General features: G+C 55.3%; 11 protein-coding genes across 11 annotated transcripts; 4 read left to right on the top strand and 7 right to left on the bottom strand.

Annotated features, from left to right (window-relative positions):
* The first annotated feature begins 932 nt into the window (after nucleotides 1-932).
* On the top strand, nucleotides 933-4,872 carry P168DRAFT_82137 (Na+/H+ antiporter Nha1). Its single transcript, XM_024842161.1, has 2 exons — nucleotides 933-1,087; nucleotides 1,221-4,872. The coding sequence occupies exon 2, from the start codon at nucleotides 1,420-1,422 to the stop codon at nucleotides 4,615-4,617; it is 3,198 nt and encodes a 1,065-aa protein (XP_024688569.1). The 5' UTR covers nucleotides 933-1,087; nucleotides 1,221-1,419; the 3' UTR covers nucleotides 4,618-4,872.
* A 572-nt stretch (nucleotides 4,873-5,444) lies between these two features.
* Nucleotides 5,445-7,344, bottom strand: P168DRAFT_82110 (adaptor protein STE50). Its single transcript, XM_024842160.1, has 3 exons — nucleotides 6,915-7,344; nucleotides 6,656-6,817; nucleotides 5,445-6,609 (listed from the first exon to the last, which is right to left on the bottom strand). The coding sequence occupies exons 1-3, from the start codon at nucleotides 7,195-7,197 to the stop codon at nucleotides 5,567-5,569; spliced, it is 1,488 nt and encodes a 495-aa protein (XP_024688568.1). The 5' UTR covers nucleotides 7,198-7,344; the 3' UTR covers nucleotides 5,445-5,566.
* Nucleotides 7,345-8,148: 804 nt separating this feature from the next.
* Nucleotides 8,149-9,035, top strand: P168DRAFT_293854 (uncharacterized protein). Its single transcript, XM_024837901.1, has one exon. The coding sequence runs from the start codon at nucleotides 8,307-8,309 to the stop codon at nucleotides 8,904-8,906; it is 600 nt and encodes a 199-aa protein (XP_024688567.1). The 5' UTR covers nucleotides 8,149-8,306; the 3' UTR covers nucleotides 8,907-9,035.
* Nucleotides 9,019-12,110, bottom strand: cdc48 (AAA family ATPase CDC48). The gene is made up of 6 exons (XM_024837900.1): nucleotides 11,795-12,110; nucleotides 11,713-11,740; nucleotides 11,598-11,653; nucleotides 11,293-11,542; nucleotides 9,735-11,226; nucleotides 9,019-9,681 (listed from the first exon to the last, which is right to left on the bottom strand). Exons 1-6 carry the CDS (start codon nucleotides 11,842-11,844, stop codon nucleotides 9,092-9,094), a joined length of 2,466 nt encoding a protein of 821 aa, XP_024688566.1. The 5' UTR covers nucleotides 11,845-12,110; the 3' UTR covers nucleotides 9,019-9,091.
* A 504-nt stretch (nucleotides 12,111-12,614) lies between these two features.
* On the bottom strand, nucleotides 12,615-13,756 carry P168DRAFT_293852 (uncharacterized protein). The gene is made up of 3 exons (XM_024837899.1): nucleotides 13,526-13,756; nucleotides 13,357-13,466; nucleotides 12,615-13,294 (listed from the first exon to the last, which is right to left on the bottom strand). Exons 2-3 carry the CDS (start codon nucleotides 13,460-13,462, stop codon nucleotides 12,693-12,695), a joined length of 708 nt encoding a protein of 235 aa, XP_024688565.1. The 5' UTR covers nucleotides 13,463-13,466; nucleotides 13,526-13,756; the 3' UTR covers nucleotides 12,615-12,692.
* A 257-nt stretch (nucleotides 13,757-14,013) lies between these two features.
* Nucleotides 14,014-15,503, bottom strand: P168DRAFT_293851 (uncharacterized protein). The gene has a single exon (XM_024837898.1). The coding sequence runs from the start codon at nucleotides 15,296-15,298 to the stop codon at nucleotides 14,153-14,155; it is 1,146 nt and encodes a 381-aa protein (XP_024688564.1). The 5' UTR covers nucleotides 15,299-15,503; the 3' UTR covers nucleotides 14,014-14,152.
* Nucleotides 15,504-16,167: 664 nt separating this feature from the next.
* Nucleotides 16,168-17,800, top strand: P168DRAFT_293848 (Mpv17/PMP22 family protein). The gene is made up of 4 exons (XM_024837897.1): nucleotides 16,168-16,484; nucleotides 16,550-16,759; nucleotides 16,815-17,357; nucleotides 17,413-17,800. The coding sequence occupies exons 2-4, from the start codon at nucleotides 16,631-16,633 to the stop codon at nucleotides 17,467-17,469; spliced, it is 729 nt and encodes a 242-aa protein (XP_024688563.1). The 5' UTR covers nucleotides 16,168-16,484; nucleotides 16,550-16,630; the 3' UTR covers nucleotides 17,470-17,800.
* A 60-nt stretch (nucleotides 17,801-17,860) lies between these two features.
* P168DRAFT_293847 (defective in cullin neddylation 1 family protein) lies at nucleotides 17,861-19,397 on the bottom strand. The gene is made up of 5 exons (XM_024837896.1): nucleotides 19,131-19,397; nucleotides 19,012-19,055; nucleotides 18,671-18,741; nucleotides 18,444-18,618; nucleotides 17,861-18,381 (listed from the first exon to the last, which is right to left on the bottom strand). Exons 1-5 carry the CDS (start codon nucleotides 19,212-19,214, stop codon nucleotides 17,973-17,975), a joined length of 783 nt encoding a protein of 260 aa, XP_024688562.1. The 5' UTR covers nucleotides 19,215-19,397; the 3' UTR covers nucleotides 17,861-17,972.
* A 192-nt stretch (nucleotides 19,398-19,589) lies between these two features.
* P168DRAFT_261056 (ribosome biosynthesis protein NIP7) lies at nucleotides 19,590-20,479 on the bottom strand. The gene is made up of 5 exons (XM_024834686.1): nucleotides 20,164-20,479; nucleotides 19,930-20,099; nucleotides 19,818-19,880; nucleotides 19,732-19,770; nucleotides 19,590-19,681 (listed from the first exon to the last, which is right to left on the bottom strand). Exons 1-5 carry the CDS (start codon nucleotides 20,423-20,425, stop codon nucleotides 19,658-19,660), a joined length of 558 nt encoding a protein of 185 aa, XP_024688561.1. The 5' UTR covers nucleotides 20,426-20,479; the 3' UTR covers nucleotides 19,590-19,657.
* A 152-nt stretch (nucleotides 20,480-20,631) lies between these two features.
* P168DRAFT_293845 (nuclear export protein Noc3) lies at nucleotides 20,632-22,766 on the top strand. The gene has a single exon (XM_024837895.1). The coding sequence runs from the start codon at nucleotides 20,673-20,675 to the stop codon at nucleotides 22,683-22,685; it is 2,013 nt and encodes a 670-aa protein (XP_024688560.1). The 5' UTR covers nucleotides 20,632-20,672; the 3' UTR covers nucleotides 22,686-22,766.
* Nucleotides 22,767-23,070: 304 nt separating this feature from the next.
* On the bottom strand, nucleotides 23,071-23,828 carry P168DRAFT_293844 (uncharacterized protein). The gene has a single exon (XM_024837894.1). The coding sequence runs from the start codon at nucleotides 23,782-23,784 to the stop codon at nucleotides 23,350-23,352; it is 435 nt and encodes a 144-aa protein (XP_024688559.1). The 5' UTR covers nucleotides 23,785-23,828; the 3' UTR covers nucleotides 23,071-23,349.
* Nucleotides 23,829-26,300: the final 2,472 nt, after the last annotated feature.

Below are 26,300 nucleotides of genomic sequence, written 5' to 3'. Positions count from 1 at the left end.
TCTCTCTCTCTCTGTATGTGTGTGTGTGTGTGTGTGTGTGTGTGTGTGTGTGTGTGTGTCTTTTTTGTCCTCGTTATACTAGGTATGTTGTCTGTATGTAGCGGGTGGTATCGGATACATCTCTCTTCTTCGATCCAATTCGTTCCTAAAATCTGACATGCCAAGAAAACCCATAAATAATAATAATAATCCATCCTATGAATCAAAACAATCAACGAAACAAGAGAAAAGAAGAGAAAACAAAGGATGAGACAGTCCCACAGCGGACCCCGCCAGCTCCAATAGGAACAGACTTGGCAGCCTTGCAGGGCTGGGCAGTGGAGCCCCCCGGCACGAACGAGTGGCTGGCACGGTCGAGGAATTCCGGCCTCCCCGGTGGTCGGAGGTCTTGCATTCTATTTATTCTATTTATGCTCTAGCATTCTATTTATGATTGCGTCGAGCGTGGTTATTTCCGTCGTTTGGGAGCTATTAATACATTGATATTGTCCGGTATTCCGGCCATGTGGACGGATGCAGCTGCAGTTGATAGTCTGCTTACCTATGGTCTTTCTTTTGTATATTGTAATCTACTATAATATAAATCACGCAATTGTATACACTATAATCAGATAATAATATAATATCATAATGGAGATAATAGGGATACTAGAGATAAAAACATAATAGATAAGTCCGCCGCCAAGACTTCCGCCAAGACCGCCGAGTCCGCGACCGACCGTGGATCCCCGCCCAATCTCTTCTCTTCTTCTCTTCCAACTTCCAACTTCCTTCTCTCCTCCACTTCATCCACTCCACTCTCCCACTCCACTATTCTTCCTCTTCCTGCTCTCACCCACTCATATACTCTTCCACTTCCACTGCCAAGCTCCTACTCATCTGCCTAGCCCGACCAAACCAAAAGAAGAAAGTAGAATGCCCGTCCGCTGGGTCTCGCTCCTCCTGTCCTGAATCTTCTATCCTTCTCTCTCCCTCTGCCCAGTCTCCCCCAGTGTGGCTCTCGGTTTCGCTTCTCTCTGATACTATCGGAACTATCTCTCCACTATTGCTTCAGACCGGATCGCACCTGGTCCGCTTTCCCCTTCTGGTAAGTTGATCGCACTCGGACCACCTCCTCTCCCTTTTTTCTTCCTCTCCTTTTCTCCGTCTCTTCCACTGTCGTTGCTCCTCCTCATTGCATGCGCCTGCGCCTATCCCGTTCTGACGCGCAGTCTACCTAGCTCGTTCTCTACGTCCACCCTCAAGGAATGCCGACAACCCCCTCCGTATACGTCTGGCGCAATCTTACGGTTCAATTGCGGGTCACCCGCTCAATCGACCTTTCGAATTGCTTTGTTGATCGAAGCGTGGATTGATATTGGTCAAGTGATATTGGTGAATTGATACTGGCGAAATTGGTACTGGTGAATAGGCGACAACATGGCGTGGGATCACCTCGATATCGATAAGCCGCATCTGGCCTACATGATCCTCGGCGGTTTCACCGGCCTGTTCATGCTCTGCTCCCTCTTCGTCAAGGAGAAACTCTACATCGGCGAAGCTACCGTCGCCACTCTCTGTGGCATCATCTTCGGTCCCCATGCCGCAAACCTCTTTAACCCCCTCTCCTGGGGCAACGTCGACAAGATCACCCTCGAGTGCTCCCGCATCGTCCTCGTCGTCCAATGTTTCGCCGTCGGCGTCGAGTTGCCCAAGGCCTACATGGGGCGCCACTGGAAGTCTGTCATCATGCTCCTCGGTCCCGTCATGACCTGGGGCTGGCTCATCACCAGTCTCTTCATCTGGTGGATGGCCGAGCCGCTGAGCTGGGTCGAGAGTCTCGTCTGCGCCGCCTGCGTCACCGCCACCGACCCCGTCCTGGCCTCCTCCGTCGTCGGTAAGGGCAAGTTCGCCAAGCGTGTGCCCAAGCATCTGCGTGACCTCCTCTCCGCCGAGTCCGGCTGCAACGACGGCATGGCTTTCCCCTTCATCTACCTCTCCTTCTACATCCTCCGCTACGCCTCCCATCCCAGCGAGCTCGCCCTCCACTGGTTCTGCATCTCCATTCTCTACGAGTGCGTCGTCGGCGCCATCTTCGGGCTGTCCATCGGCTATCTCGCCCGTCACGCCATTCGCCTCGCCGAGCGCAAGGGCCTCATCGACCGCGAGAGCTTCCTCGTCTTCTACTTCGTCCTCGCCGTCTTCTGCGCCGGCTCCGGCAGCCTTCTCGGCATGGACGATCTGCTCATCGGCTTCTGCGCCGGTGTCGGCTTCAGTAACGACGGCTGGTTCACCGAGAAGACCGAGGAGTCCCACGTCTCCAACGTCATCGACCTCCTGCTCAATCTGGCCTACTTCGTCTACTTCGGCTCCATCATCCCCTGGGAGGACTACAACAACCACGCCATCGGTCTCACCCCCTGGCGTCTCGTGGTCATCGCCCTGCTCGTCATCTTCTTCCGCCGCCTGCCCATCATGATGCTCCTGAAGCCCGTCATCCCCGACGTCAAAACCTGGCGCGAGGCTCTCTTCGCCGGCCATTTCGGCCCCATCGGCGTCGGCGCCATCTTCGCCGCTATCCTCGCCCGCGCCGAGCTCGAAAACGACAGCACCCAACCCCTGTCCGAGGCCGAGCTCCCCAAGGCCGGCACCAAGGACTATTACGTTGTCCAGCTCATCTGGCCAATCACCACATTCCTGGTCATCTCCTCCATCTTGGTCCACGGCTCCTCCATCGCCGTCTTCACCCTCGGCAAGCGCATCAACACCCTGACCGTCACCCTGTCCTACACCCAGGCCAACGAGGAGGGACCCTCGTGGATGAACCGTCTGCCCCGCGTCCAGTCGCTCGCCAAGGGCTCCATGTCCTTCCGCAAGACCGACGAGCTCGAAGACTCCACCACCGAGCCCGAGTACCCGCCCGGCACCCTGCCCCCGATCGGTATGCCCGGTAACTTCCTCCGCCGCCAACGCGACGAGGACGAGTCGCCCCAAGGCCGCACCCCGAGTCGCACCGCCCGTCGCCGCCGCCGCCACCGCGGGCGCTCCGACGGCGCCGGCGGACCCATCAGCCAGTCCGCCATCGCCCCCCAGCGACCCTCCGACAACGGTCTGGACGAGAAGCAGGACAGCATCGCCGAGCAGGCGCAGCGCGACCGCATCGAGCGCGGTGCCTCCCCGCCGTCCCACGAGGCCGACCGCCTCCACCGCGTGCCCGTCATGGAGGTCTACCTCGAGGGTCACCACATGGTCATGGAGGACGAGGACGGCAACGTCCTCCGGACGGAGGACGTCAGCCATATTTCGCCCGAGGAGCGGGATCGCCACATCGAGGAGCAGCGGGTGAAGCTCTTGCGCGAGCGCCCGGTCAAGGGCCAAGCCGAGATCGCCCCAGCCCCGACCCCAGCCGCAGCTGCAGAGGAGACCCCCGCCGGACCGCTCACCTCGATGCGCCAACGCCTCGCTCGGTTTGTGGGCATGGACCGCTCTCACCCGTCCACGCCAGAGACCCCTGACACCACCGCCACCACCACTACCGCCACCCCGGCCGGCCCATCGTCGCCCGCGGCAGCCCCCGCGCCCAAGCCCAAGGGCAAAGCACGGTCCGCGCACGCCTACCAGTTCGGTAACACCATCATCGTGGAAGACGAAGACGGCGAGGTGCTCAAGAAGTACTCGATCCCGTCGTCGTCGTCCGAGCGGCCCGAGGGCGCGGCGCCCGTGCGTCGCGGCCTCACCCGGATGGGCACGTGGTTCGGCATGGAAGAAAAGGACGAGACGGCGCAGCAGCAGAAGCAGACCGCCAAGAACCGGCAAGCCGCCCGGGACGAGTGGATGGCGGACGACGGCCTGCGGTTCACCATCGCCGCGGACGACACCGTCGGCCGCCGCGGCGTCGGCCACAAGGGCACGCGCATGACCAAGCACCAGTTCGCGGAGCAGCTGCGCGGCCTGGGGCCGCGGGCGCGTCGCACCTTCGTCGAGGAGTCGGACGCGCCCGAGCGGGTCAAGGACGCCGCGCGGTCGCACGCGGAGGCTGCGGAGGAGGGCCAGAGTCAGCAGCCGCCACGACGACAGTCCGACCCGGGCGTGACCCCGCGTGACGATGGCTTCGCGCATGATCCCGTCGAAGCCGCCGGCCGCGCCGCAGCCGAGGAAGACCTGACGTCGTCGAGCGAAGTCAGCGACGAGGCCGACCGCGCGGGGCGAGCAAGTCCCGGCAACGACGTCGCGGCGTCTCTGGCGCGCGTGACCCGCGGCAGCGCCGCCCAAGCCCGCCGCAGCAACCTCGGCCCGTCGCAGCTGCGCGCACGACGCGACTCGGAAGACGACGGCACGGACCGAGTCCCCCCGTCGGAGCTCCGGCAGGCAGCGGGGCTGGATCGGCCGCCGCAGGAGGCCGACCTAGGCGATACGGGCGAGACGCCCGCCGAACGCCGCCGTCGTCTTGCTGCGTTAGGCGAGCTAGCCTCTGACTCGGACTCTGCCTCTGAAGACGACGACGAGGCGATCGAGTCCGGGAGTGAGGACGGGGACGAAGACCGCCGGGGTAAATCCGGACGAGGCGAGTCGAGTTCGTCCGAGTCGGGACAACGACATCGGACGAAGATATCGTGGGGAGGTGAGAAGGGGCGGTGATTGATATCGGGTAGTATTATTATGTTGATTATATTGATTGATGTGGTTATTGATTGGTTGATTGATTTGATTTGATTGATTGATTGATTGATTGACTGGTTGATGATTGATTATTGATTGATGATTGATTGTATAGGAAGGGGAAGGACATAGCATAATAGATATACATAAGACACAGTAAGATAACTTATTATTTAGATAGAGTAATAGTCTGTAGAGTAGTAGATAGTAGACAACAGAGTAGCAGCGTAGCAGAGTCGTGAGAGAGATATAGATAGCAAATCCCCAAGTCAAAACAGAATGATATCCAACAAGAAAGAAAGACCGAAATTGTCCCTCTTTGCTCTATGCATCTATCAACCTATTGTCCATCCATCTGTCCAGGTGAAGGTAATAGTAGTGGTATTCTCATTAATAGTCTTGATAGTTGAGATAACCAAGTACCTGTTCACCGTAATGGAATAGGTAATAGCCTGGGGGGAATGTTACCTTTGCAGGGTCTGACTAGCTGGGTATTCATCTGCCTGTTTATTTATCTATCTATCCAGCTATGTATGTATGTAGATAGCTGCTCAAGTACTGGGTCTATTGTCTGTATCCACAGCAGTGCTCCTTAGTAGATAATACTCCAAATATAAAGGTTGAATCTGTTGATTCCAATGAGATAAGTAAATATGTAAATGTATATGTAAATGTAAGTAAGTAAATAATAAAAGGGTAAAAAGGACGAGAAGAATGAATGAAAGAAAGGAAGATGAATGAATCGCTGCTTTTCCTTCCCTAACACCAACAACACCAACACCAACACCTAACACCTCCATGACGAAAGGTAATCAATCCTCTGAATTCAATGCTGACTCGACTTCATCACGGGTATCAATCATATCAACTCCGACACTTCACTATAGGACTCAGAGGCCTGAGTATAGTACTCCCCAGACTATAGCGGTTATAGCACCCCCCCAGGCAGGTTAATCTGCCCCTGACGACCTTCAAACCCCGCGCTATTAGGCGCCGACCCCCCACTCGTGTAAGGCGCGCCCTCCATAGCGTGGATCTGCTTGCGCAGCATGAACATGGGCTTGCGCCCTTCCTTCTCCAGCTGCTTGAACAGGATGAGCGGTTTCTCCTCGAGTCCCAGACACCGCTCCTGGTCGCCGTAGACGATGTACAGCGCGTACTGCTTCCAGTCTGCGTTGATTTGGTATTTCTTCAGCGCGGCTGGTAATACCCGGTGGCAGGGGTCGTCCATGGATACCCGGAAGGACTTGAAAATATCCACGCTGGGTGGGTCCCCGCCGCTGGTGCTGCCGGCGCCCGCGCGGGAGTCGGATCGTGAGGGGAGGTCGGGTCGTGTGGCTTGGGTGGGGGTGGGTTGGAGGCGGTCGGATCGGGAGGGCGGCGGGTCGTCGTGCGGGTCGTGTCGACTGTTCGGTTGCGTGTACGATCGTGAGCCGAGGATCTGCGAGGCCGTGTAGTGGTTGCCTGGGGAGGTCGGCGACGGGATGCCTGGCGATATCTGGGCTTTGCCGTTGTTCATCGAGCTGAGGTGGGAAGCGCCTGGTAGGCCGCCGGCCGTGGACGGGTCCAGGCCGTCGTGGTAGGATCGGACTTCGTGGATGGAAGGAGGAATGTGCGTGGGGGAGTGGTTCTTGGGGGTGGTGCCGCCGGCGCGCTTGGAGAAGGACCGGGAGATGCCGGACGCGGCGCGGTCAAGGAGGGTGATGCCTGAGGGGGAGGTGAGCGTCTGGCTGTCGTGATAGCCGTCGATGGTGGTACCGGATAAGGTGGACGGCGGGGGGAGCGGCTGCGAGCGGTCCTTGGCCATTTTAAAGACGGGGAGGAGTTCCTCTCGCAGCCGCCGATAGTCCTCGGCCATGCGGCGCAGCTCCGACTCGACCGTGACGATGCGTTCATCGCGTAATCGGATCGACTGGATCAGACGGGCGACGTCCTCTTGCGAGGCGTTTTCGTTCATACTCTGATCGGCGGCTATACCGGTTAGTTGAATTCAGATGAGGAGGCAAGGGAAACGTACAGAGTGGGATGTAGTGATCGGGATCCAGCGGGATGTCTTGTTTGACCTTGGTTTCGTAGACGCTTTTCAGGATGGTCAGACGATGGCCGACGCTGGCGATGCCCATTTCTTTCAACTCGTCGTGTTTGAGGGCGATGAGGGCTTCGCCGACGATTTCATTTTCTGAGTTGGCAGGTTAGCATAGTCTTACAACTTCCCTCCCCTCAACCCCTCTTTTCTCGAGAACACACACACACACACACAGTATATAATGACATACCCAGAAAAGCATTGCGATACTGGCGCAGACCCAAGGCCGCCAAAAAACCCGCACACTCATCGACCGTCCACTCGGTAATCACGGTCGTCGGCCACTGGGCGCTCTCATCGGCATTGGCAAAAGTGGTCGGGGTATGTTGGGCGGAAGGGAAATCCGACACCAAGGGGGAGGCTTCGGAGTCGGAGGCCAGGTGGGGAGAGGTGACGACGCTGCGTTCGTACTCGTCGTCGGCGTCCGAGTCGGCGTGGTAGGAGGTGGGTTGGAGGGTGATGGGAGGAGGCATTTGGGCGGGAGATCGCGGGGCCTGGATGATGGACCCGGGGGTGATCTCGAGGGAGGGACAGTCGAGCCGACGGGGGGAGAGGCAGCCCAGCACCACCCATGGATCGGGGGCGGGTCTGGGGGTGGTGTGTGGTGGTGGGAGACCGTCAGGAGACCGTCAGGAGGGACCAGCGCGTGAGGCAGTGACGCAGTGACGCAGTGAGGCAGCGGTCGACGGGGAGCGTTGGTGGCAGGAAGACGAGGAGTGTTGTTCGGTCAAGCAGCGAGAGGAGACGACGAGCGAGAGAGGTGGAGTGATGGAGCCAAGGTCGGATGGGGATGCTAGAAAAATACAAGTCGAAAGGATAGCCAGTCATCCAGCCAGAGCGGGGAAGAAGCTCGGGCAGGGCGGATCTTGTCCTGAACGGGAAGTGAGGGAGGATGGAGGAGACGATGATGACAGGGTAGACGAACGAATCGAGAATCGAAGAGAAAAGTCGACAGAAGAAGGATGTAATAAAGAAAAAAGTGAAGAGGAGAGAGCGAGAGAGAGCGAGAGAGAGAAAAGAGAGAAAGAAATGAAGTCGAAGTCGAAGCGCCGGTGGGGCACGTGATGGTCCAGACATATAAATAGAAGGAGATCCAGTCCATAATGGATATATTGATCGAATAGATAGTAATAGATATGATTCTAGGGTAAATAATTGATATAATAAATCATATAGGATCTATAATAGGATCTAGAATAGAATATAGAATAATATATATTCGAGGATGATCCGGGGACATCAGACATAACCATATAAAGTCATCATCATATTCAACATGAATCGCGTATTATATTTAAACAATTCTGTCTGAAGAAAGAAATCAGATAAATTATATCATACTATCAAATGATCATATAGTCATGTAGAGGGCCCATCTACTGTTAATCGTCATAATCCGTACCGCCGCACTTCCATCTCTCCATCTCTCCATCTCTCCGTCTTGTCCATCCTCAACAACCACACCACAACCACCACAACCACCACAACCAGCAAACAATCTCAACCCAAGAACAACACCTTCCTACAAAGAAAGACACAAAGAAACAACCAAAAACCGCACAGACAAAGAAAAGAAGACAAAATGCCCTCCTCCCCACACCCACCACCACCACCACCACCAACAACCATCGAAGCCGACCTCCTCACCCACCTCGCCAGCACAACCGCCCTCGAAGACATCCACTCCACCCTCCTCTCCACCCTCCAAAGAACCGGCTGGACCGAACGCATCCGCAAACTCGCCACGGAGCTCCTCCGCGCCGGGCGCTGCGAGCGCTTCGACGAGGTCGTCGACGCGGTCGTCGCTACGGCCGAGGGCCGAATACCGTCGTCTTCTTCCCTATTTCTCGACGACCAGAACTACGCCCATAGCCAAAAATACGACCACGATAATGAGACGGAGAATGGAGGAGGTGGGGGAGGGGAAGACATCGACGTGCGCATCCCGTCGGCTGTCGTTGAGCAGGGCGTGCGCGCGATCAAGGAAGTCCTGCGCGAGGTCGCTGTCCGAGACGACGAGTCGGATTTGCTAGATGGGTCGGAGGATGGGTCGTCGGGGTCGGAGCCGTCGGGCAAGGGTAAGCGCGAGGAGACGTCTGGTAGAGGGAATGGGAATGGGAATTCGTTTGAGGGGACATCTGGGAGGGAGAAGAAGAAGGGGAAGGGGAAGAGTGGGAGGTAATCTTTTCTTTCTTTTCTTCTCTTTCTCTTCTTTTCTTTCTTCCTTCCTTTCTTTACTTTTGACATTAGTACGATTTTAATACTGTTGTTCTACTGTATATTACTTATATTACTCAAATCTGAGAATGGATTCATTGAAATGTTCAACCTCTACCTAACGACTCAATAAACGATAACAAACCCAATTTAATCATAAAGACTGTCGTCATTCCCCGCGTCGCCAAACGTGTTGCCGTCCGCGCCCTCGCCCGCACTCGGGAATCGGAAGAAGCTGCTGCCTCCCGAGTTCTTCATGCTCTGCGCAAACGCCTCGTAGCGTCGGATCTCCACGTCGCTGACCGACTTGCGCGCCGACTTCATCGCCTCCTCGAAGTGCGCCCGCGTCAGCTCCGGCACCGGGTCCTCCTCGTCCGCCGCGTCGTCCTCCTCCATCTTGACGTCCTCGCCGTTGGCCTCGCGCTGCTTCTGGCGCTCAATGTCCGCCGAGATCGCCTGCTTGATCGCCAGCTTGACCGCCCGCTGCGTCACGAATCCGAGATCGGCACCCGAGAAGCCGTGCGTCTTGCTGGCGATGAAGCTCATGTCGACATCCGGCGCCACCGGAGTCTTGCGCAGCTGCGCCTTGAGGATCCCCTCACGGGAAGCCTGGTCGGGCAGCGGCACATACACCAGGGTGTCCAGACGGCCGGGACGGACCAGGGCCGCATCCAGCTGCTCCGGTCGGTTGGTCGCACCGATGACGAACACGTTCTTCTTCGACGTCATGCCGTCCATTTCTACAATCATTAGCATGTCATTTACACGATAGAGGAGAACAGAGGGGATATACCGGTCAGAAGCTGGTTGACAACACGGTCGGACGCACCGCCGGCATCGCCGACGGAGCCACCACGCGACTTGGCAATCGAGTCCAACTCGTCCAGGAACACCACACACGGCGCGGCCGCGCGGGCCTTGTCGAAGATGTCGCGGATGTTGCTCTCGGACTCGCCGAACCACATGCTCAGCAGCTCCGGGCCCTTGACGGAGATGAAGTTGGCCGCGCACTCGTTGGCCACGGCCTTGGCCAGCATCGTCTTACCCGTACCGGGCGGGCCGTAGAACAGGACACCACGCGAGGGCGACAGGCCGAACTTCTGGAACATCTCGGGGTGGTCCACGGGGTACTGCACGCTCTCGATGAGCTCGCGCTTGACCTCCTCGAGACCACCGATGTCGTCCCAGCGCACGTTGGGCACCTCGACCACGGCGACCTCGCGCAGGGCCGACGGGTTGGACACGCCCAGGGCGTAGCGGAAGTTCTCCATGGTGACACCCAGCGAGTCGAGCACCTCGGCCTCGATGGTGTCCTCGTCCAGGTCGATGAGGTCCATCTTCTCGCGGATCTGCTGCATGGCGGCCTCGGAGCACAGCGAGGCGAGATCGGAGCCGACGTAGCCGTGCGTCTCGGCGGCGATGGTCTCCAGGTCGACGTCGTCGCCGAGCTTCATGTTCTTGGTGTGGATCGACAGAATCTCCAGGCGGCCGGTGGGGTCGGGGATGCCGATGTCGACCTCGCGGTCGAAGCGACCGAACCGGCGGAGGGCGGGGTCGATGGAGTTGGGGCGGTTGGTGGCGGCCATGACGACCACGTTGGAGCGGGCCTTCATGCCGTCCATCAGGGTCAGGAGCTGCGAGACGACGCGGCGCTCGACCTCGCCGTTGGTCTTCTCACGCTTGGGCGCGATCGAGTCGATCTCGTCGATGAAGATGATGGCGGGCGAGTTCTTCTCGGCCTCCTCGAACGCCTTGCGCAGGTTCGACTCGGACTCACCGGCCATCTTGGACATGATCTCGGGGCCGTTGATGAGGAAGAAGAAGGCGCCGGTCTCGTTGGCCACGGCACGGGCCATCAGGGTCTTACCCGTACCGGGCGGGCCGTACATGAGGATACCGCGGGGGGGCTTGATACCGATGGACTTGAACAGCTGGGGGTGGCGCAGGGGCAGCTCGACCAGTTCGCGGATCTGGGCCATCTGCTTCCGGCAGCCACCGATGTCATCGTATCCGACCTCGTTGAGGTTGCCCTCCTCGTCCTCGCGCTGGATCGGCTCACCCTCGCAGTGGATGATGGTATCCTGGGCCACGATGCCGTACTCGGGGGGGTCCACCTCGACGACCTTGAACTCGACCTGTCTCATGCCGCCTCGTACGGTGAAGAGATCACCCTGTCGGACGGGACGGTAGGCTTCGCGGAAGTAGGGGGCCAGGTAGACATCGAACAGGGAACCGGTCAGACCCTCGACGGTGTCGGCGATGGGGAGGACAGCAATGCGTTTGGCCTGGAAAGATAGAGTTAGACTGGTTTCTTCTCAGGACGGGGGGGGGGGGGGGGACGGGGGACGTACATATTTGATGTCGGGGCACGGGTGAACGGTAACGATGTCGCCGTGCTTGACGCGGAGGTTGTGTCTGACGACACGGTTCAGGCGAACACTGCCGTCATCGAGATCATCATCCGCCAACACGATCAGGACGGTATCCTTGCGCTTCTTGCCCTTGACGAGGACGGTGTCACCTCGGAAGAGCTGCAGGGTATCCATAGTGTTGTTGGAGAGGGCGATGACGGAGTTATCATCGTTGACGGCATCGGTGACGCTGTGGGGGTTAGCTTCGTCCACGTGTCACCCATCACATCCTGGGATCGACTCACATCAGCGAGTTGGGCTTCTTCTTCTTCTTCAGAATGGCTGTCGAGGTATCCAGCTCCTGTAGCGATAGGGTCAGTGGATGTCAGAGGGGTTGTCGCCACGATGGGAGATGCGTACATCTTTCTTCTCGGCGCCCGAGGGGTCACTGGAGGGGTTAGCCGGTGGTTTCTGGTGGAAGGTAGTAGAGATCGAGGCATACTTGAGATTGACCCTCTTCTTGTCGTGGGTGTGATCAGGTTCGGCGCTCATTTTGGGCGAGCGAGGTGTCAACTGATAGATAGGTGGACAGAAGCCGCGGTGACGCAGGGTTCAATGCGGCCAAGGGAGGAGGAAAATCCGGCAAGCGAGAAAGCCAGACAAAGAAACCAAGAAAAGGGAAAAAGAGAGAGAAAAGGAAAAGAAGATGGAGGGGATGGAAAGGGGATAAAAGGGTGGACGATGAGGGTGGAATCAATAGGAGGATAGAGAGGATGAGGAGGAAGAGAGATGGAGGAGAATTGGTTGTTGGCAGAAGCCGCTCCGGTTAAGAGTGACGATAGAGACCGGCTGCCTGAGGATGACTTAAGCTGTTCATTCATCACCGCCACCGCAGAAGCCAATGGAAGGGGATGGTATCTTACCTTCACCTTGACAGTTATATATCGAAGGTTATATATTTATATATATATATATATATTATTGATATAGGTATTAGTGAATTTATCAGAATAATCAGTGATATTGTACTGACTATTGCTCGTCATGGCAACAAGACATTTCTGCCTCAGGCATACACCATCGGACCGCAAACGACTGAGCATCATGAGAATTAATAATCTGTAGTCCTGGAATGTATACTTGCCACTGAAGTCAGGTACTGGTTACCAGGTACTGGGTCTAGTCTTGACCTGACTGGACAGGTACAATGTACTATTTCAAGTCAGACAAGACCATATGAAAGACCATATAGACCATATAAAAGCTACAAACAGACTACACAGACTATAAACAGACATAATTCAACAAATCTATAAAACACCCTGGTATACCACATCTATCCTACAAACAACCAAAAAGCAAGGATATCCAACAATATATACAAATAATCAACTCCCCAACTAAGCAGTCGCCTTCCACATATCAAACACTCCCCACGCACCCGCCATAAAGCTCACCACCCCCGTCAAACTGGCAGGAAAACCCAACCCCTCCTCAGCACACCAGTGCAGACACAGCGGCGTCCAGCAAACATTATTCACCAGACTCTTCGTCCACGCGCGCGTCTCAGCCGCCTCACTCTCCGCGTCGTCCGCCTTCTTCTCACCCCCAGCAGCCCCGGCAGCAGCAGCGGCGGCCCTCCGCGCCGCACGCAGCACCCGTAGTCGCCACAGGACGAAAAATTGCAAGAAGATATGGCCGAACCAGGCACGGGTACTCCACAGATACCACTTGTCGATGCCGCCCCAGCGGTCGAGGAACTTCTTCGAGATGATGCCCTTGGCGGCGAGGAAGCCCGCGTTCTCGAGCGCCTGGTACAGCACGTTGGAGACGACCTGCAGCAGGGTGAGGATGTGGATGGCGCGGTCGGGGTGCGGCGACTTGAGCTCGCCGGAGCCCCAGGTCCAGAGCGGGACGAGGCCGAGCAGTCGGAGGGTGTAGCGGGTTTCGGTCATGAGGGCGGAGAGGGCGAGGAGGCGGGAGGCGGGGCCGCGGCGGCGGGCTTGGAGGTGGCCGCGGCCTTGCTGTTGGGAGAGGCGCGCAGGCGGGCGAGGAGGCCGAGACGGGCTTGGAGGGCGATCCAGGGCGCGGAGTCGAGGAGGTGGTAGAGGGCGTGCGAGAGGTAGCCGGTGACGGCGAAGACGCGTTCTTGGCCGTATGCGGAGGCCATTAATCTGGACAGTCAGTACATAAAATCTATATATGCACCTCTATATGTATAAGCGGTACTCACTTATCTAGACGCCCCGCCGTCACATCTGCGACCCGGAGAGCTGCCTGCAGCTGGCGTCGAGCGACCTCCGTCGACGACGGTCCGGCCGCGGGGCCGACCGATGACGACCCCTCCGGCACTCCATGGGAGGTCGCGGGGCGGTTGGAAGGTTTTGAGTCGGCCATAATACTGGTTGGGGACAGATCGAAAGTGGCAGAAGAGTGTGTTTGCACAACGACGAGGGTGGTTCAGGGGAATGTGATTTAATTAAAAAGATGGTAATCTGCAGCTGCACCTGACACGGGAGCCGAGGCTCGGGATGATGGATGTCGCTCGGAATAGTCGGGGCCGTGATTTGATTCCCCTGTATTAAGCATTCTTAACCGCCATGACTTTACTACTGTCATTGATTAAGGGAGAGTATTTTGTTCTTTCAAAGCATTATCATGCATTTCAGAGATTTACCATCAAGCATGATTTCTGCAGACCGCCACCATAACGCCGATATGGAACCACATGCTCGTTATTCGTACAACTCGTCATCCACAGCACTGGACTAGGTCATTAAAGAATCCGTGGCTACTCAATCACCGCGCTCAACTTCTCTATGAATGATGCGATGCATGGCTATCTGCATCACTATCTGCATCACCCCCCATGTTCCCACTCTGCGACAGCCAGGAGCTCACGCACCGCCGAAAACCCATCGACTACCGCGGGCGTCTCCAGGACAGTTTCGGCCCCGGTTAGTCCCGCGGTAGACAGCGTGGGTGACTCTGCGGCCTCCACAATCGAACTGGATGCGAAATCCCCGCGAACAAAGGCAGAGGTGGCGTCGATTGAGGACTCCGGATCCCGTGTCTCGGGGGCCGTGCGCTCGCTGCTCTCTGCATCTGCGTCGGCACGGACAGCGCGAGGGAGACGGACAATGGGCGTGTGTTGCGGGTTTGGTCGAGTCGTCCCAGGGAAATGGTCGCCCTCCGACAGACTGTAGATCGACGGGGGCGCCGAGTGGGTGACAAATGATCGCATGCCCAGGGTGCGGACGATGCGGGTGTCGGACATGGGTCTCTCGTGAAAGTCCCACTCGGTGAAGGGTTTGATCTCCGGGTCGGTACAGATGGCGTCGATGCTCAGCCAGCAGCGCTGGTGCAGCGCCGGGTGACAGTGGTGACAGGCGTGGTGTGTGCACGGGGGGCGCGGGATGGCATGGACCCTCGCCTGCGTCGACGGCGATGAGCGCGAGCTGTCCTGGTTGACGTCCTCGACCCAGACTTGGCTGTCGTCGTCATCGTCGTCCGGCTGCTCCTGGGCTTCTTCTGCTTCCGTGGGGTGGGGTGACGAGCAGGGGTGTCGCAATTTCTCCGCCATCTCGAGGACCTCCAGCTTCTGTCGGAACAGGACGTTGAGCTCCTCGTCGGTGTAGTGGCCGTCCAGGGCCGCCTTGGCCATCCAGGGACTGAGGATGGGACGGTCCGGGTTGAAGGGTTCAGTGAAGGCAGAGGTGTCCACGATGCACCGGTAGAACCAGTTCAGGAAGGGGACCCTCCCACACACGTTGCACTGTTCCAAGTCATCGACGCAGTATTGGCGGTCGATGACGCTGTGGAAGCAGCTGTCTGGACGGGAGGATCGCTGGCGGGCATAGAGATCGACCGTGGGGCCTGGGGTGATCTGCGCCTGGGCGGTCTCGAGGGTGCCTTGCGAGTCGGTGGAATCGACCTGGTGGGGTTGATCGGGGGGGATCCCCTCCAGGACGGGGATGTGGTCTGTATTGTCTTCGGCTTCATTCATTTTGGGGTGGGGATGTGGAGATGGACTGGAGAGGTCAAGAGAGGTGAGGTTGAATGTGGAGGATGGTGTCTTGTAGGTCTGTAGGTCTGGATGTCTGGACTGTAGAGACTGTAGAGACTGTAGGTGTAGGACTCTCCGCTACAGATACCCCCTGGTGAGCAGGTTTACTATTCACTCATTGATGCATCCATTGAGAGATGATTGTCATGCTGGAAGAAAGATGAATAGTCATAATAAAGGAAATGTATACTGTGATTCAGTGCAGATGCAGCAGTGGTATGATCTGTATGAATCTGATATAATATTTGTATAGTTGATGGTTTCTTTGTGAAGAGGAGATACAATACTAGATGTACTATGTAGTTATACAAGTATATCCAAATATATAGGGAATAACCTATTAACAAGTTGATTAAGATTAAAGATAGAAATAATCTAGTAAGTATAGTAGACTGGATAGAGTAGTACAATTTATTACATAGGATAAATAAATAAGGTAGAGTATAATATATAGAATAGAGTAGTAGAACAGTTGATAAGATTGATCTATAGTGATCTGATATATAGATAACTATTTGATAAATGGAATAATAGAATAGGGTAGAATAGATGGTACCTTTTACAATAATAAAAAACCAAGCCAAGCAATAATCAGATAGAATACATAAATAAGCTAATAGAACGAATAGAAAAAAAAAATAAAAAAAAATAAAAAAAATATCGGAATGTGCCAGATCGGAGGTGACCGACGGGGGTGCCTGAATCTCCAGGTGTGCCGCCATCTGCCGCTTTTCGTGCCATTTTTTCCATTCTGTTTCTTTCATTCCTCTGACTGGTTTGATATTTCTAATTGATTAAATTATCTAACATCTCATTCTACATTATTGGGTATTTATCTGATATTTATCAGGTGTGTTCAGGTACGGATTACTCCGTACATCAATCCATCTATATCTCCCGGCTAGATCTCCATCTCCATCCTCGGTAACTAGTTGCTGATTGTTGTTGTCCAGCCACTTGATTCATATAAACAAACCCTCCCAGCCCCCATCTTTCTCTCTCTCTCTCTCTCTTCCCCTCTTCTTCCTTTCGACTTTCTTCCTGTTCTGACCGCCACATCCCGTTCAGATCCATTGATTGTTTTATCTTGGATTGATCATACTTCTCTCCATCCATCCATCCATCTGTATGTACTCCCAATCCATACCCCAATCAATCAATCAATCGGGCTGACCGCTTTCTTGCTTCCAGCATTCTTCCCCCGTGATTTGTCCTTATCGTTCCCCACGACACGATCCTCTCTGTCACATACACGTCTCCACCTCCCCCACCATGTCCGTCAAGTTCCAAGACAAGGCCCAGGATGAGGCGGCAAAGTCCATCCGCAAAGAGACCAAGGAATTGGCCCATCATGTCGGCGAGCGATTGACCGGCGGCAACCCCCAGACGGGCTACCTCGCTGTATGTAGACAGCCTCCAATTGACCCCATTCCCATTCAAGAACTAATCCAAACAGCTCTATCTCAAACATCTGCAATCCAACCCCTTGCGCACCAAGATGTTGACCTCCGGTGTCCTCTCCGGTCTCCAGGAGTTCCTCGCCTCCTGGATCGCCCACGATGTCAGCAAACACGGCCACTACTTCAGCGCGCGCGTCCCCAAGATGCTCCTCTACGGCATGTTCGTCAGCGCCCCGCTGGGCCATCTCCTCGTCGGCATCCTGCAGAAGATCTTCGCCGGCCGCACCAGCCTCAAGGCCAAGGTCCTGCAGATCCTCGTCAGCAACCTGCTCGTTTCTCCCATCCAGAACGGCGTCTACCTCGCCTCCATGGCCGTCATCGCCGGCGCGCGCACCGTCCACCAGGTCCGCGCCACCGTCAAGGCCGGTTTCATGCCCGTCATGAAGGTCAGCTGGGTCACCTCCCCGCTGGCGCTGGCGTTTGCCCAGAAGTTCCTGCCCGAGCACACCTGGGTTCCGTTCTTCAACATTATCGGTTTCTTTATTGGGACTTATGTCAACACCCATACTAAGAAGAAGCGTCTGGAAGCGCTGCGGAAGGTTAGTCCACTATCTATCTCAAACTGATCACCACTGACTTTTTACCTTCTTACAGCGCTACGACCAGCGCCGCAGTGGCCCCGGCAGCGAATACGACAAGGAATACCGGTAGATCATCTTGTCCGCGAGCCTTTGATACCCTACTCTACTCTTGACTCTCAACCAAAGCAACTAAAGAAGCCATCACTATGAACGACGGTGATTCTTATTTATCCCCCTGTACGTGCTCCGAATAATGCTGTATCTTCTATGTTCTATGTTTCGATCTATCCTGTTTTGGCGTGGATAGAGATGCTGTAATGATTTATTCTTTTATTCTCTTGTTTGTCGATATATGCAATACACTACTATCTATACTATGTTATGCGAGATAAATCTTGTTTGTTTTACCTATCTTTAGTGTTGCTAGGTAGATGGGGAAGTAGGTGGAGTAGTATAAGACGTAAATGACCATGATATATGCTAGTAGATTCAATCATACCATCTACCTTTAGACAATGCAGCTGAAAATAAAAATGCTATAAATAGAATAAACAACAAACAAAAGAAAGTTATAAAAAAGCTATAAAAAAGCTATAAGAAAGCTATAAGAAAGAAAGAAAGAAAGAAAGAAAATCACCCCCTCCGCTCCTGCACCCACGCCACAAAATCATCCAACGCCCCCGGCCACGCCCCATCCGCACTCCACCACCCAAAGCGCTCATCCTCGCGCGTCTTCCGCATAAACACCTCCAGCTGCTCCCACAGATCCTTATTGACAGGCTTCCGGCCGCGCTCCTCCAGAAACGCAATCCACCACTCCAGCCACGGCGTCGTGGGCGTATCCCACTGCACGCCGCCGTTGTCGGCCGTGAAGAACAGCGTCCACTGTTCGCTGGCGATCTCGAATTGCAGGTTGCGCTGTCCTTGCATGCGGCAGAGCGGGAACGTGAAGCGGTAGATGCGGCGGAAGAGGTCTGGTTCAGTGGGGATGCGGGTGCGGAGGGAGGAGGCGTATGCGATCATTTTGTCGAGGGTGTCGCATCTTTATTATGTTAGCCTTTCTTCCTTATCATAGGTAGTGAAAAGTAAGGGAAGAGGTCATACCCCACTGCTCTCCACCCCGCTAGGAAGTTCTCGCGCGTAAACTCCCCCATAGACGGCGACTTGAGCAGCTCGGCGATACCGAGACAGGTGATCTCGTCGAGCTGGACGTGGATATCGCCGAGGTATTTCATCGCGCCGTCGATGCCGATCCCGTCGGGGTTGTCTTGGGGGTCATCTGTTCTGTACGTTAGGGTGTTGTACCTGATGTGGGGTGGAGATGTGCGCACCGCGATAGCTGTCGAAGATCTTGCTGAGGGATGATGTGTTTCCGCCTGTGCCTTGTGGGCTTTGGAAGTACCTATATAGTATAATGTTAGATTGGTTATTCTTGATATTGCACCAGTCTAGTCTGACGCTGGCTGGGGCTTCTGTCGTCGTCTGTAATGACCTGTCCAGCTAAGGACTGCTATTATATCCATCGCGATGCACATCAATTACAATGCATCGGCTGGTTGGATGCCATCTATAAGTGTACTATAGCTGAGTAAGGGTATAACAACCCACATTCGACCGACCAGAAGCCCCAGCAATATATATCGACAGATATCAGAAAACAGTGTCTACTCACGCATCGACAGCTTCCTCTACATTCCACCGAGCCGCCCTTAAGAACTACACCCGTCAGTCGGTGTCCCTATGGTCTGCAGTGTGCCATGAAACTGCGTTGAACCAAGCCAGATGACTCACTTTAGCGGCCACTGTGTCTTTGGCTTGTGTGAAGTTGATAAACTGGGTGATTTGTTGTTTCTGCTGACTCGAGTATGGTGGCATGGTGGGGTGTGAGTCGGGCGGTTTGCGGTCTGCGGGGACGTGCGGTTGAGGGGTCGAGGGTGAGGAGTCGAGGGGAGGCGGGGTGACGTGGTGTCTCCTCTGTTAGACAGGGAGGAGGAGTGAAGGTATAATCAAAGGTTAGAATCAGACGAACAAGCGGTATTGGACTGTAGGCTAGACTGTTCATGAGGTTCAGAGGGAAGTTGATTGCGATTGCTGACTGATCTGACGATGGCGGCACGTGCCCGGAGTTGCCTGATTGGGATTCTACTAAATCAGGTGTCTACAGCGGTATCAGAATACGATGGCTACATTCTATATGGACAGGCACGCATGGTATATAATAAAGATTGACTTTTAAACCAATGGACGACTCCAGAACTCCTGCGAGAATCCCGAGGTATCGAACATCTAACCACGAATGATCCCCCGTATGCAATCGATTATGTCGTGAAGAGCGAATCTTCCTGTAAACAGTGAGCGTGTGGTCATCCTTTTATAGAAAGATGTGGCTTACCTCGCGGAGGAATTCTCCCGTATCGGCTTGTCGGAAGACCTATCCCAGTTAGTCATGACCAACATATCCAACACCGGAAGACTTACAGCGATAGCAGTAGGTTCCACCCGACGCAGTTCGGTCGTGGATTTCGCGACCACTCCAAAGCCCTGTCCTTGTTAGCGATATTCATATCTACCTGGGCAGAAGTGTACATACCACCGGCGTATCCGACGAGTCAAACACCACCACACCCGAGTGCTCAGGAATATCTTCGCTCCACCGTCCCACATGTGCCTTGACAACGTTGCCACCGTAGAGGAAAGGAAGGAGGCCGTTCTCCTTGATCCAGACCTTGTATCGAGCGTGGGGGGCGATCACATCGAGTGCTTCATCCGTCAGCGATGAACAGAATGACTCTGCAAAGAACAGAATAGAACTTGAGAAACTCACCCGTAATGTGTACACGGAACTTGCCCGTCTTGGTCAACTTTCCAATACAAACACCCAGCGACAGCAGGTTCGCGCGAGGCACCGACGTCGCCCAGTTGGCGATAGACAGGCGCAGATAGTAGACTCGACTGCCGTGAAGTCGGAACACATACTGCTCGCCTTCGCCGTCCGACGCCGTCACGAGGTTGTTCAACGAGCGACCGCAGTAGACGGCCAACTTGGAGAAGACCGACTTGCTCTCTTCCTCAGTTAATTGACGCATTGTGGTGGAAGGTGGAAGAGTGAAATTGAGGATGAAATTTCTCCCTCTCTGTCTCTTGCGAAAGAATGAAAGCTCCGCGGGCAAAAACTCTAGATCAAGTGGAGCAGTCCGTCTTAGCGTGCGGATGGCTTGGCGCGGGAGAAAAAAAAAACGGGAAAAAAGTTCGGACCCGCGCAGACCATCAAGGTAGTGAACACCACTCTCCAGTCCCCATTGCACTTCTATCCCCCCAGATAGAACATTTAAAATGGCCCCCGATCGGACGACAAAAAGAAGACGGGTCAGTCCCCCAGCCGACGAGGACACTTCCACGCGTGCAACCCGCGCCCAGGCCGAGTTCGTCAACAACGCCGCAGAATGGGACCTCGAGCAGGACTACGAGCGTCGACCGCGCAAGGTGGGAAAGAAAGACAAGGAGGTCACTCGACTGCCGATCAAGACGGACGAAGGGTTTCAGGCGGTGGAAGAATCCGAACAAGAGGCAGACGAGTCCGACAGTTTCCTCGGGACCGACGATGAGGACGAGGGTTTCGAGGGCATCGAGGAGGAGCCCCAACCCGAGGAACCCAAGATTCCATTGAAGCTCCAGATCATCCAGGCGAAGGAAGAGATTGCCCGAGTCGCGATGCTGATCAACGAAGATCCGGAGGACCACATCTCGTCGCTTAGAAGCATAGCCGACATGGCCAGTGATCGCAGACATGTCACCATCCAGAAGCTGGCCCTGGCGTCGCAGGCCGCCATCTACAAGGACATCATTCCCGGGTATCGCATCCGTCCTCTCACCGAGTCCGACATGACGGCCAAGGTCTCCAAGGACGTGCGCAAGGTGCGGAACTACGAGCAGGCGCTGCTGACGGGGTACAAGAGCTACGTGAACCGACTGGTGCACCTGACCAAGACGACGAAAGGAGACGCCCCCGTCGATCCGAGCCTGAAGAGCGTGGCGATCAACTGCGTGTGCAGTCTCCTCCTGGGGGTGCCGCATTTCAACTGCCGCCCGGACCTGACCAAAGTCCTGGTCAACCGGTTGGCCAGACGGCAGGCGGACGCGGACTTTATCAAGTGCCGCGAGACGATAGAGGAGGTGTTCGCCAAGGACGAAGACGGGATCGTCTCGCTGGAGGCCGTCCGACTGCTCTCCAAAATGATCAAGGGCAAGGAGTTCCGCGTCAACGAAAGCCTGCTGGACACGTTCCTGCACCTGCGCCTCCTGTCGGAGTTCTCGTCCAAGGCCTCGCGAGACCGCGTCGACCGGCCGTCCGACGAGACCTTCGGCAAGAAGAACCAGAAGAAGGAGTTCCGCACCAAGCGCGAGCGCAAGGTCCAACGGGAGCGCAAGGTCGTCGAGAAGGACATGAAGGAGGCCGACGCGCTGGTCTCGCACGAAGAGCGCGACAAGAACCAGGCCGAGACGCTGAAGCTGGTCTTTGGGGTTTACTTCCGCATCCTCAAGCAGCGCATCCCGAAACTGATGGGTCCCGTGCTGGAGGGTCTGGCCAAGTACGCCCACCTCATCAACCAGGACTTCTTCGGCGACCTGCTGGAAGCCATGAAGGATCTGATCGGCCACGCGGACGAGGTGGAGATGGCAGACGAGGAAGACGAAGAGGAAGAGGAGGAGGACCAGACGACGCGCGATACCCAGCGCGAGGCGCTCCTCTGCAACGTCACCGCATTCGCCCTGCTCGACGGCCAAGACGCCAGCAAAGCGGCCGGAGCCCTCCACCTCGACCTGACCTTCTTCGTCAAGCATCTCTACCGCTCGCTCTACCCAATGTGCATCAACCCGGACGTGGAATACAACCCGAACAGCGCGCTCCGCCTCCCGGACCCCAACCACCCAGGGCGACCCGCACCCCGCAAGAAAGTCGACTTCCAGACGCCCACCGTCCTCCTCCTCCGCTGCCTGCAGTCCGCCCTGCTGTCCCGCTCGCACGGCACTCCACCTCCCTCCCGCCTCGGCAGCTTCACCAAGCGACTCATGACAAGCTCGCTCCAGCTCCCCGAGAAATCCGCCATCGCAACACTCTCCCTCCTCAACCAGGTCGCAAAGTTCCACTCGCGCCGGATCTCCTCCCTCTGGCACAGCGAAGAGCGCAAGGGCGACGGCGTGTTCAACCCTTATGCTGCGGACGTCGAGGGGACGAACGTGTTTGCGGGGACGGTCTGGGAGGGCGAATTGCTGCGGTTGCATTATTGTCCTGAGGTGAGAGCGGGGGCTCTGGATATGGAGAAGATGATTTCTGTGCGGAAGTAGCCTGCTTTCTTCATGGATTTCTTTGATATATGTTTTTTTCTTCTTTCATCAATGAAGTTTTGATTAGCGATTAAGTTGTTTTTGGTAGAATGTATACAAATTTAGTTGAATCTATACTTGTTTTACTTGTCTTGTTAATGCCTTTAAAAGTATACTCTTGTGTCTTCAAGACTATTCTTTGGATATTGACCATACATGTATGGCTATTCCTGTGCGTATAGGATGAGACATTTCCCTCATAGTAGAAGTAGAAGTAGAAGTATCTTGTATTTCAATGAAAACACTAGAGTACAATTGAGAAACGCAGTAGCTACCTTAGTGTACAATCCGAGTGCATTCCATTGAAAATATCTTCCTTCCTGATAATCTCCTGTCCTGTTTTCTGATCATATTCTCCTTTCATCTTGTCCTGCGATCATACTCCTATCTCGTCCGATTTCAACCTTCTATCCTGTCCTCCTATTCCATTTTCCTGTCAATCCTCCTGTTCAATCCTCCTGTTCGATCCTGTAATCCTATCCTCCAATTTCGTCCCATCGTATCCTCTTGTCCTGTCCTCCTACTTCATCCTGTCAATATATCCTCCCACCCTTCCAAGCACAAACTGAGTATCAAACCCACCTAGGCATCCCAACAGGTAACCCAACAGGTAACCCAACAGATCCTACCATGCACCATACGCCGGGCCCTGCTCCTGTCCATAATACCACGACATCCCATGACCATTACCACCATTACCATTACCATAGCCATAGCCATTCCATCCACCAGCATACTGCATATGAGGCGTATTAGGAACAGTAGGTCCAGGTCCAGATCCAGGACGACCATACTGCATCCCTCCACCACCTCTTCCATTATGATTACCACCACCACCACCACCAACAGAAGCGTACTGAGCGCCTGAACCAGGAGCCCTATACGGATGATAAGTCGCCTGAGCAGCAGCGTCAGGGTTACCGACGTTGAAGTTCTGCAGCGAGACCGAGTTGCGCAGGTTCCGTGTCTGTGGGGGTGCGGGCGCAGCAGCAGCAGGGATCGGAATGGGAGCGTGGTTGGCGTTGTGTTCGTTGAGACGGTGCTCGCTGGCGATGGACATGGGCGACAGAGGGGAGGTTTCTTTGGTCTCGGTGTCGGGCTGGGTTTTGGTTGTTCCTTCTGCAGCATTGTTCTGGGTGGTGTCTTTGGTGGTGTCGGTCGCTTTGGTGGCGTCGGTGTCTGTCTTTGTCTCGTTGAGAGATCCCTTGCCGGATCGTTTGGGGTAATTGGGTCGGGTCCGCAGGTAGTATTTGTCTTTTTTGCCGTCCTTGCTCTTGTTGTTTTCTTTGTTGGCGTCCTTGGTGTTGTTCGGCTCAATCTGGGGCGCGCTTGCGCTGGACTCCTGCTGGATGAACGAGGGAATGGGCGTGCGGAACGCAGCAACTGGAGTTGGGACGTTGTCGCCAATATCACTAATGTTGCGCTCAACAGAAGAAGCAACAGTAGAAGAACGGTTGTCTCTCTTGTTGCCAGCTCTACGGCCAGCAGGCGTAGGACCCTTTCTCGCCTGCTGATTTCTTCCCCTGGGCTTTCCCTCTCCCCCATTCTCTCTTTTCGAAGCATCCCTCTGCAGAGTGTCCACCCCACTAACAAGCAGCGAGAGACTCTGATTGATATGGAACATCTGGTCCTGCATAACAGCAACCTGGTAGCGGAACTGGCCCATCGCATGGTTCAACTCCCTAATTCTTGCAGCCTCGCTATTCCAGCCCCGCAGCGCATCAGTGATGCTCTCCAGCTGGGGCATGATCTGGTCCAGCGTGCGGTTGTGCGTGCTATCAAAAGTCTTGTTGATCTTGGTGATGGCGCCCGTTATGTGGTGGTGCAGCGAGTTGACGTTGTCGGTGAGCTGCTGCTCCAGCGACATGGTATTCTGGTATCCCGGGACAGGAGGCGCCGGCGCGTACCCACCGTAGCTGGTGTAGGCGTAGGGGGCGTACTGCTCGTGGGCGGAGAGAGCATGCTGGTGCCACCAGGTTTGGTTGGGATCGTAGACTGCGACGTTGGACATGGATGTGTGGTCCATAGGCATGGGGATGGGTGCATTCTCAGCGGGGGTGGCAGCGAAAGGGGCGCTTTCATAGTGAGATGCAGTCGTAGGAGCGTTGTTCTGGGGCGGCCTTGGGTCGGATGACACGATGAACGGATAGGTGTGATCGGTCTTGGGTATGGCCGCCAGAGCAGCCAGAGTCTCAGCGACTTTCTTCTGGGTGGCGGCATCCGGGCCTGCTTTGGTTGTATTGGCCTTGGGTTCAGTAGATGGAGCATGAGTATCGATGGCTCTCTGCTCAGTGGTGTCATCTTGGTCTGCCTTTTCTGTATCGGCTTTGGTAGCTGAAGCAGAAGTATCAATGCCTTTCTGCTCAGTGGTGCCATCCTGTCCTGCCTTGGCCGGTTCCGCCTCGGTGTTCTCGCCAGGCGAGTGCGGTCTAGCAATACGGTCGTCCTCATACAAAGAGGGAGAGTAGCAAACAGCAGGCAGCTGAGCCAAATTCTCAGGGGTACTAGGCGGGGCCTTGGGCGTGTCCATCGAATCCGGGGCATTGTCATTGAGCTTCGCTGCGCGGTTGGCAGTGGGCGACTCCTCGAAGAAGGAACTGTCGATGCTCTTCAACCTTGTTAAAACATTCCTACATACCTCATATGTATACATAGTCTCGAGACATACCTTTGCAGACACATATTCCGGAATCTGCAACCCCGCCGAACGAAGGGGAGTAGTTTCAATCGGAGAGAGAAGCGGTCTCGGCTCACAGTTGGACGTCAGCTTCGCAGGCGCCGACATGGGATGCACGCTGGTATCCTCCAACTTGGGAACATAGAGACGAGTCTTCTGGATATCAGGAGTAACAGAGACGACCGTCTTAGGAGTCTCGTCATCGCTGCCGGCCTCGCTTCCATCGTGGGGGATAGCCGGCAAGCTGGTGAGGGGACCATCCTTACGGAGATCCTTTCCGATATCCTTGAGAGAGAATTTGGATTTGAGGGCTGCGACGCGCGATTTCTTCTTCTCTTTTTCTTTCTCTTTCTCCTTATCTCTCTCCTTGTCCTTGTCGTCTTTCTCGTCCTTGGCACTTCCAGGGCTACCACGCTTGTGCAGCTTATGCGCGGTGGGCTTGGGCTCCGGAGTTGCAGGGGCTGCCTTGTCGGATTGACCACGAAGGGGTGGCTTAGGCATAGGCAGAGCCAATTCCTGGTCGTAGTTCAGGCCAGAAAATTTGCGGTAATCGCCGACGGGTTTGGGGAGTGGCTTTGGCATGACGGGGCCTTTGAGGGGGATGGCAACTGTTGATGTTAGTCTTACTCCACTCTCAAGATATACAGACTGAAGATGATATTCAGATGCAAGAAAGGGTAGATCTAGATCAAGAACCACCAAGAGAAGGAAATAGTAGTACCTTTTTCCAGAACCTGCTGCTTCTTCTGCAGCTTCTCCTTGGCCTTCATCTGAGCCCAAGCATTGCCATTCTCTAGAGACATCTGGATACTCGCCGGAGGGAGCAAGACGCGAGGGACGGGGATGCGGTTGTCGGGGGTAAAGAGGTTGTTGACGAGGGTAGAGGTTGGAGTAGTTGG

The sequence above is a fragment of the Aspergillus campestris genome (assembly GCF_002847485.1).
Source record: "Aspergillus campestris IBT 28561 chromosome Unknown P168scaffold_17, whole genome shotgun sequence".
NCBI classification, from domain to species: domain Eukaryota; kingdom Fungi; phylum Ascomycota; class Eurotiomycetes; order Eurotiales; family Aspergillaceae; genus Aspergillus; species Aspergillus campestris.
This window is presented reverse-complemented; position numbering and strand designations above follow the sequence as displayed.